The sequence below is a fragment of the Entelurus aequoreus genome, linkage group LG23 (assembly GCF_033978785.1).
Source record: "Entelurus aequoreus isolate RoL-2023_Sb linkage group LG23, RoL_Eaeq_v1.1, whole genome shotgun sequence".
Taxonomy (NCBI): domain Eukaryota; kingdom Metazoa; phylum Chordata; class Actinopteri; order Syngnathiformes; family Syngnathidae; genus Entelurus; species Entelurus aequoreus.
Window position 1 is genome coordinate 32000221 of NC_084753.1, and position 10532 is coordinate 32010752.

At 41.4% G+C, this 10532-nt stretch overlaps 1 protein-coding gene across 1 annotated transcript in view; it reads left to right on the plus strand.

Annotated features, from left to right (window-relative positions):
• The window catches only part of LOC133641077 (DNA replication licensing factor MCM3-like), a 53587-nt gene that overhangs the window by 42130 nt on the left and 925 nt on the right, over positions 1-10532 (plus strand). The window contains exons 15-17 of the mRNA XM_062034913.1: positions 7090-7163; positions 9601-9694; positions 9780-10532. The exon at positions 9780-10532 is cut by the window's right edge and continues 925 nt beyond it. Coding sequence (XP_061890897.1) covers positions 7090-7163; positions 9601-9694; positions 9780-9978 — 367 coding nt within the window. The 3' untranslated portion in view covers positions 9979-10532. The remainder of the gene's footprint in view (positions 1-7089; positions 7164-9600; positions 9695-9779) is intronic.

Here is a 10532-nt window from a genome sequence, read left to right on the forward strand (position 1 = left end):
AGTGTACTACGTACATGCGTACCACAGTATGTACACAGTGTACTACGTACATGCTTGCCACAGTATGTACACAGTGTACTACGTACATGCGTACCACAGTATGTACACAGTGTACTACGTACATGCGTACCACAGTATGTACACAGTGTACTACGTACATGCGTGCCACAGTATGTACACAGTGTAATACATACATGCGTACCACAGTATGTACACAGTGTACTACGTACATGCGTACCACAGTATGTACCCAGTGTACTACGTACATGCGTGCCACAGTATGTACACAGTGTACTACGTACATGCGTACCACAGTATGTACACAGTGTACTACGTACATGCGTGCCACAGTATGTACCCAGTGTACTACGTACATGCGTACCACAGTATGTACCCAGTGTACTACGTACATGCGTACCACAGTATGTACCCAGTGTACTACGTACATGCGTACCACAGTATGTACAGTGTACTACGTACATGCGTACCACAGTATGTACACAGTGTACTACATACATGCGTACCACAGTATGTACACAGTGTACTACATACATGCGTACCACAGTATGTACACAGTGTACTACGTACATGCGTACCACAGTATGTACCCAGTGTACTACGTACATGCGTGCCACAGTATGTACACAGTGTACTACATACATGCGTACCACAGTATGTACACAGTGTACTACGTACATGCGTACCACAGTATGTACCCAGTGTACTACATACATGCGTACCACAGTATGTACACAGTGTACTACGTACATGCGTACCACAGTATGTACCCAGTGTACTACGTACATGCGTGCCACAGTATGTACACAGTGTACTACGTACATGCGTACCACAGTATGTACCCAGTGTACTACGTACATGCGTACCACAGTATGTACCCAGTGTACTACGTACATGCGTACCACAGTATGTACCCAGTGTACTACGTACATGCGTACCACAGTATGTACAGTGTACTACGTACATGCGTACCACAGTATGTACAGTGTACTACGTACATGCGTACCACAGTATGTACAGTGTACTACATACATGCGTACCACAGTATGTACACAGTGTACTACGTACATGCGTACCACAGTATGTACACAGTGTACTACGTACATGCGTACCACAGTATGTACACAGTGTACTACGTACATGCGTACCACAGTATGTACACAGTGTACTACATACGTGCGTGCCACAGTATGTACCCAGTGTACTACGTACTTGCGTACCACAGTATGTACACAGTGTACTACGTACATGCGTACCACAGTATGTACACAGTGTACTACATACATGCGTACCACAGTATGTACACAGTGTACTACGTACATGCGTACCACAGTATGTACCCAGTGTACTACGTACATGCGTACCACAGTATGTACCCAGTGTACTACGTACATGCGTACCACAGTATGTACCCAGTGTACTACGTACATGCGTGCCACAGTATGTACAGTGTACTACGTACATGCGTACCACAGTATGTACAGTGTACTACATACATGCGTACCACAGTATGTACACAGTGTACTACGTACATGCGTACCACAGTATGTACACAGTGTACTACGTACATGCGTACCACAGTATGTACACAGTGTACTACATACATGCGTACCACAGTATGTACACAGTGTACTACGTACATGCGTACCACAGTATGTACACAGTGTAATACATACATGCGTACCACAGTATGTACACAGTGTACTTCGTACATGCGTACCACAGTATGTACACAGTGTACTACGTACATGCGTACCACAGTATGTACACAGTGTACTACGTACATGCGTACCACAGTATGTACACAGTGTACTTCGTACATGCGTACCACAGTATGTACACAGTGTACTACGTACATGCGTACCACAGTATGTACACAGTGTACTACGTACATGCGTACCACAGTATGTACACAGTGTACTACGTACATGCGTACCACAGTATGTACACAGTGTACTACGTACATGCGTACCACAGTATGTACACAGTGTACTTCGTACATGCGTACCACAGTATGTACACAGTGTACTTCGTACATGCGTACCACAGTATGTACACAGTGTACTACGTACATGCGTACCACAGTATGTACACAGTGTACTACGTACATGCGTACCACAGTATGTACACAGTGTACTACGTACATGCGTACCACAGTATGTACACAGTGTACTTCGTACATGCGTACCACAGTATGTACACAGTGTAATACGTACATGCGTACCACAGTATAATACATACATGCGTACCACAGTATGTACACAGTGTACTTCGTACATGCGTACCACAGTATGTACACAGTGTACTACGTACATGCGTACCACAGTATGTACACAGTGTACTACGTACATGCGTACCACAGTATGTACACAGTGTACTACGTACATGCGTACCACAGTATGTACACAGTGTACTACGTACATGCGTACCACAGTATGTACACAGTGTACTACGTACATGCTTGCCACAGTATGTACACAGTGTACTACGTACATGCGTACCACAGTATGTACACAGTGTACTACGTACATGCGTACCACAGTATGTACACAGTGTACTACGTACATGCGTGCCACAGTATGTACACAGTGTAATACATACATGCGTACCACAGTATGTACACAGTGTACTACGTACATGCGTACCACAGTATGTACCCAGTGTACTACGTACATGCGTGCCACAGTATGTACACAGTGTACTACGTACATGCGTACCACAGTATGTACCCAGTGTACTACGTACATGCGTACCACAGTATGTACCCAGTGTACTACGTACATGCGTACCACAGTATGTACCCAGTGTACTACGTACATGCGTACCACAGTATGTACAGTGTACTACGTACATGCGTACCACAGTATGTACACAGTGTACTACATACATGCGTACCACAGTATGTACACAGTGTACTACATACATGCGTACCACAGTATGTACACAGTGTACTACGTACATGCGTACCACAGTATGTACCCAGTGTACTACGTACATGCGTGCCACAGTATGTACACAGTGTACTACATACATGCGTACCACAGTATGTACACAGTGTACTACGTACATGCGTACCACAGTATGTACCCAGTGTACTACATACATGCGTACCACAGTATGTACACAGTGTACTACGTACATGCGTACCACAGTATGTACCCAGTGTACTACGTACATGCGTGCCACAGTATGTACACAGTGTACTACGTACATGCGTACCACAGTATGTACCCAGTGTACTACGTACATGCGTACCACAGTATGTACCCAGTGTACTACGTACATGCGTACCACAGTATGTACCCAGTGTACTACGTACATGCGTACCACAGTATGTACAGTGTACTACGTACATGCGTACCACAGTATGTACAGTGTACTACGTACATGCGTACCACAGTATGTACAGTGTACTACATACATGCGTACCACAGTATGTACACAGTGTACTACGTACATGCGTACCACAGTATGTACACAGTGTACTACGTACATGCGTACCACAGTATGTACACAGTGTACTACGTACATGCGTACCACAGTATGTACACAGTGTACTACATACGTGCGTGCCACAGTATGTACCCAGTGTACTACGTACTTGCGTACCACAGTATGTACACAGTGTACTACGTACATGCGTACCACAGTATGTACACAGTGTACTACATACATGCGTACCACAGTATGTACACAGTGTACTACGTACATGCGTACCACAGTATGTACCCAGTGTACTACGTACATGCGTACCACAGTATGTACCCAGTGTACTACGTACATGCGTACCACAGTATGTACCCAGTGTACTACGTACATGCGTACCACAGTATGTACAGTGTACTACGTACATGCGTACCACAGTATGTACAGTGTACTACATACATGCGTACCACAGTATGTACACAGTGTACTACGTACATGCGTACCACAGTATGTACACAGTGTACTACGTACATGCGTACCACAGTATGTACACAGTGTACTACGTACATGCGTACCACAGTATGTACACAGTGTACTACGTACATGCGTACCACAGTATGTACACAGTGTACTACGTACATGCTTGCCACAGTATGTACACAGTGTACTACGTACATGCGTACCACAGTATGTACACAGTGTACTACGTACATGCGTACCACAGTATGTACACAGTGTACTACGTACATGCGTGCCACAGTATGTACACAGTGTAATACATACATGCGTACCACAGTATGTACACAGTGTACTACGTACATGCGTACCACAGTATGTACCCAGTGTACTACGTACATGCGTGCCACAGTATGTACACAGTGTACTACGTACATGCGTACCACAGTATGTACCCAGTGTACTACGTACATGCGTACCACAGTATGTACCCAGTGTACTACGTACATGCGTACCACAGTATGTACCCAGTGTACTACGTACATGCGTACCACAGTATGTACAGTGTACTACGTACATGCGTACCACAGTATGTACACAGTGTACTACATACATGCGTACCACAGTATGTACACAGTGTACTACATACATGCGTACCACAGTATGTACACAGTGTACTACGTACATGCGTACCACAGTATGTACCCAGTGTACTACGTACATGCGTGCCACAGTATGTACACAGTGTACTACATACATGCGTACCACAGTATGTACACAGTGTACTACGTACATGCGTACCACAGTATGTACCCAGTGTACTACATACATGCGTACCACAGTATGTACACAGTGTACTACGTACATGCGTACCACAGTATGTACCCAGTGTACTACGTACATGCGTGCCACAGTATGTACACAGTGTACTACGTACATGCGTACCACAGTATGTACCCAGTGTACTACGTACATGCGTACCACAGTATGTACCCAGTGTACTACGTACATGCGTACCACAGTATGTACCCAGTGTACTACGTACATGCGTACCACAGTATGTACCCAGTGTACTACGTACATGCGTACCACAGTATGTACAGTGTACTACGTACATGCGTACCACAGTATGTACAGTGTACTACGTACATGCGTACCACAGTATGTACAGTGTACTACATACATGCGTACCACAGTATGTACACAGTGTACTACGTACATGCGTACCACAGTATGTACACAGTGTACTACGTACATGCGTACCACAGTATGTACACAGTGTACTACGTACATGCGTACCACAGTATGTACACAGTGTACTACATACGTGCGTGCCACAGTATGTACCCAGTGTACTACGTACTTGCGTACCACAGTATGTACACAGTGTACTACGTACATGCGTACCACAGTATGTACACAGTGTACTACATACATGCGTACCACAGTATGTACACAGTGTACTACGTACATGCGTACCACAGTATGTACCCAGTGTACTACGTACATGCGTACCACAGTATGTACCCAGTGTACTACGTACATGCGTACCACAGTATGTACCCAGTGTACTACGTACATGCGTACCACAGTATGTACAGTGTACTACGTACATGCGTACCACAGTATGTACAGTGTACTACATACATGCGTACCACAGTATGTACACAGTGTACTACGTACATGCGTACCACAGTATGTACACAGTGTACTACGTACATGCGTACCACAGTATGTACACAGTGTACTACGTACATGCGTACCACAGTATGTACACAGTGTACTACATACGTGCGTGCCACAGTATGTACACAGTGTACTACGTACATGCGTACCACAGTATGTACACAGTGTACTACATACATACGTACCACCGTATGTACACAGTGTACTACGTACATGCGTACCACAGTATGTACACAGTGTACTACATACGTGCGTGCCACAGTATGTACCCAGTGTACTACGTACATGCGTACCACAGTATGTACACAGTGTACTACGTACATGCGTACCACAGTATGTACACAGTGTACTACGTACATGCGTACCACAGTATGTACACAGTGTACTACGTACATGCGTACCACAGTATGTACCCAGTGTACTACGTACATGCGTACCACAGTATGTACAGTGTACTACGTACATGCGTACCACAGTATGTACAGTGTACTACGTACATGCGTACCACAGTATGTACAGTGTACTACATACATGCGTACCACAGTATGTACACAGTGTACTACGTACATGCGTACCACAGTATGTACACAGTGTACTACGTACATGCGTACCACAGTATGTACACAGTGTACTACGTACATGCGTACCACAGTATGTACACAGTGTACTACATACGTGCGTGCCACAGTATGTACCCAGTGTACTACGTACTTGCGTACCACAGTATGTACACAGTGTACTACGTACATGCGTACCACAGTATGTACACAGTGTACTACATACATGCGTACCACAGTATGTACACAGTGTACTACGTACATGCGTACCACAGTATGTACCCAGTGTACTACGTACATGCGTACCACAGTATGTACCCAGTGTACTACGTACATGCGTACCACAGTATGTACCCAGTGTACTACGTACATGCGTACCACAGTATGTACAGTGTACTACGTACATGCGTACCACAGTATGTACAGTGTACTACATACATGCGTACCACAGTATGTACACAGTGTACTACGTACATGCGTACCACAGTATGTACACAGTGTACTACGTACATGCGTACCACAGTATGTACACAGTGTACTACGTACATGCGTACCACAGTATGTACACAGTGTACTACATACGTGCGTGCCACAGTATGTACACAGTGTACTACGTACATGCGTACCACAGTATGTACACAGTGTACTACATACATACGTACCACCGTATGTACACAGTGTACTACGTACATGCGTACCACAGTATGTACACAGTGTACTACATACGTGCGTGCCACAGTATGTACCCAGTGTACTACGTACATGCGTACCACAGTATGTACACAGTGTACTACGTACATGCGTACCACAGTATGTACACAGTGTACTACGTACATGCGTACCACAGTATGTACACAGTGTACTACATACATACTTTTGATGCATAAATGGATGGATGGATGAATGCAGCCTTTGCAGCACTAACACTACCTTGTGTGTCCTGAAGGGGGCGACGTGACTCTCAGGGCAGTGAAGCTTACAGTCCTTATGACTTCAGTGAAGAACAACACGTCCCTGACAGTAAGTCTGACACCTTTAATCAATATATAAATATATATTATATTTATATATTTAATTTGACTTATTCTCCTGTTTCAAATATACTTCTGTCATCATAACAATCTCTCACTATGATACAGTATGACACACTGATACGGGATGATATAGTGATATGGTGAAATGATACGTCACAGTAGGATGTAATCCCACTGTATGATGGAGTGATACAGTGAAACTATGATACTGTGGGATATAGTCACACAGTATGATATAGTGATATGGTATGATTCAGTAATGTATTATACTCTATGATATGATACTGTTTGATATAGGGATACTGTATGATAGTGTTACAGTATGATATAGAGATACAGTGAAACAATATGATACAGTGGGATGTAGTCACACCGTATGATAGTGTTAAGGTATGATATAGTGATACATTGAAACAATATGATACTGTATGATGTATTGATGCAGTAAAACAATATAAGTTTGGATTTAGTGATACCAGATGATATAGTGATACAGTGAAACAATATGATACTGTATGATATATTGATACAGTGAAACAATATGATATGAAATAGTGATAATGTATGATATATTGATACAGTGAAACAATATGATACTGTATGATATATTGATACAGTGAAACAATATATGTTGTGATATAGTGATACTGTATGATGGTAAAGTGAAACAATATGATACGGTGTGATATAGTGATACTGTATGATATATTGCTACAGTGAAACAATAGGATACTGTATGAAATATTGATACAGTGAAACAATATGACACTATGATATATTGATACAGTGAAACAATGATATGATGTGAAATAGAGATAATGTATGATATATTGATACAGTGAAACAATATATGTTGTGATATAGTGATACTGTATGATGGTAAAGTGAAACAATATGATACGGTGTGATATAGTGATACTGTATGATATATTGCTACAGTGAAACAATATGACTGTATGATATATTGATACAGTGAAACAATATATGTTGTGATATAGTGGTACTGTATGATATATTGGTACAGTGAAACAATGATACTGTATGATATATTGATACAGTGAAACAATATTATGCGGTGTGATGGTGATACTGTATGATATATTAATACAGTAAAACAATATGATACTGTATGGTATATTGATACAGTCAAACAATATGATACGATGTGATATAGTGATACTGTATGATATGATACAGTGAAACAATGATACTGTATGAAATATTGATACAGTGAAACAACATGATACTGTATGATGTATTGATTCAGTAAAACAATGATACTGTATGTTATATTGATACAGTGAAACAATATGATACCGTGTGATATAGTGATACTGTATGATATATTGCTACAGTGAAACAATATAATACGGTGATATAGTGATACTGTATGATATATTATACAGTGAAACAATATGATACGGTGTGATATGATACTGTATGATACATTGATACAGTGAAACAATATGATACGGTGTGATATAGTGATACTGTATGATATATTGATACAGTGAAACAATATGATACGGTGTGATATAGTGATACTGTATGATATATTGATACAGTGAAACAATATGATACGGTGTGATACTGTATGATATATTGATACACTGAAACAATATGATACGGTGTGATATAGTGATACTGTATGATATATTGATAGAGTGAAACAATATGATACGGTGTGATATAGTGATACTGCATGATATATTGATACAGTGAAATGATATGATACGGTGTGATATAGTGATACTGTATGATATATTGATACAGTGAAACAATATGATACGGTGATATAGTGATACTGTATGATATATTGCTACAGTGAAACAATATAATACGGTGATATAGTGATACTGTATGATATATTATACAGTGAAACAATATGATACGATGTGATATAGTGATACTGTATGATACATTGATACAGTGAAACAATATGATACGGTGTGATATAGTGATACAGTGAAACAATATGATACGGTGTGATATAGTGATACTGTATGATATATTGATATGATACAGTGAAACAATGATACGGTGTGATATAGTGATACTGTATGATATATTGATAGAGTGAAACAATATGATACGGTGTGATATAGTGATACTGTATGATATATTGATAGAGTGAAACAATATGATACGGTGTGATATAGTGATACTGTATGATATATTGATAGAGTGAAACAATATGATACGGTGTGATATAGTGATACTGTATGATATATTGATACAGTGAAACAATATGATACGGTGTGATATAGTGATACTGTATGATATATTGATGCAGTAAAACAATATGATACGGTGTGATATAGTGATATCGTATGATATATTGATACAGTGAAACAATATGATACGGTGTGATATAGTGATACTGGTTTCTTGAGAGGTGTTGAAGATTGTATTATGTGTTTCAGTTCACACTGCTGCCCCGAAAAGAGCGAAGGCGCAGCAGGCGGCAGAAGAACAAGCGCAAGTTTCCTCTGAAGACGGCGAGCTGGCGGCAGAAAGGTGTGCGTCTCGTCTCGTCTCGTCAGCGCCACACCCAAAAGTCAAAAAGCCAACTTGGAAACGTTTTGTTTTGTCTTCCTGCCAGGTTGAAGGAGTTCAAGTCGTCTCTGTTCGCCGTCTTCCAATCCGCACACGCTCAGTCGGTGAAGATGCAGACGCTGATGGACGCCGTCAACAAAGACCGCGAGGTGGGCTTCACGCGGCAGGAAGTGGGCGTGGCTCTGCGCCGCATGCAAGACGACAACCAGGTCATGGTGGCTGATGACATCATCTTCCTCATCTGAGAAAGATGCTCTCCTTGACACTTTCTCTCTATGGAGACTGTTGTCATGGTAACATCTTGTAAATACTATATTCAAATATCACCACAACTCTCTGCTACTACACTTATACTGCATGCCGTGTGTATGTACAACAGTAATACTGCATGTCGTGTGTATGTACTACAGTAATACTGCATACGTGTGTGTATGTACTACAGTAATACTGCATGCCGTGTGTATGTACAACAGTAATACTGCATGCCGTGTGTATGTACAACAGTAATACTGCATACGTGTGTGTATGTACTACAGTAATACTGCATGCCGTGTGTATGTACTACAGTAATACTGCATGCCGTGTGTATGTACTACAGTAATACTCTATACTGTGTGTGTATGTACTACAGTAATACTGCATGCCGTGTGTGTATGTATTACAGTAATACTGCATACCGTGTGTGTATGTATTACAGTAATACTGCATACATGTGTGTATGTACTACAGTAATACTGCATACATGTGTGTATGTATTACAGTAATACTGCATACATGTGTGTATGTACTACAGTAATAC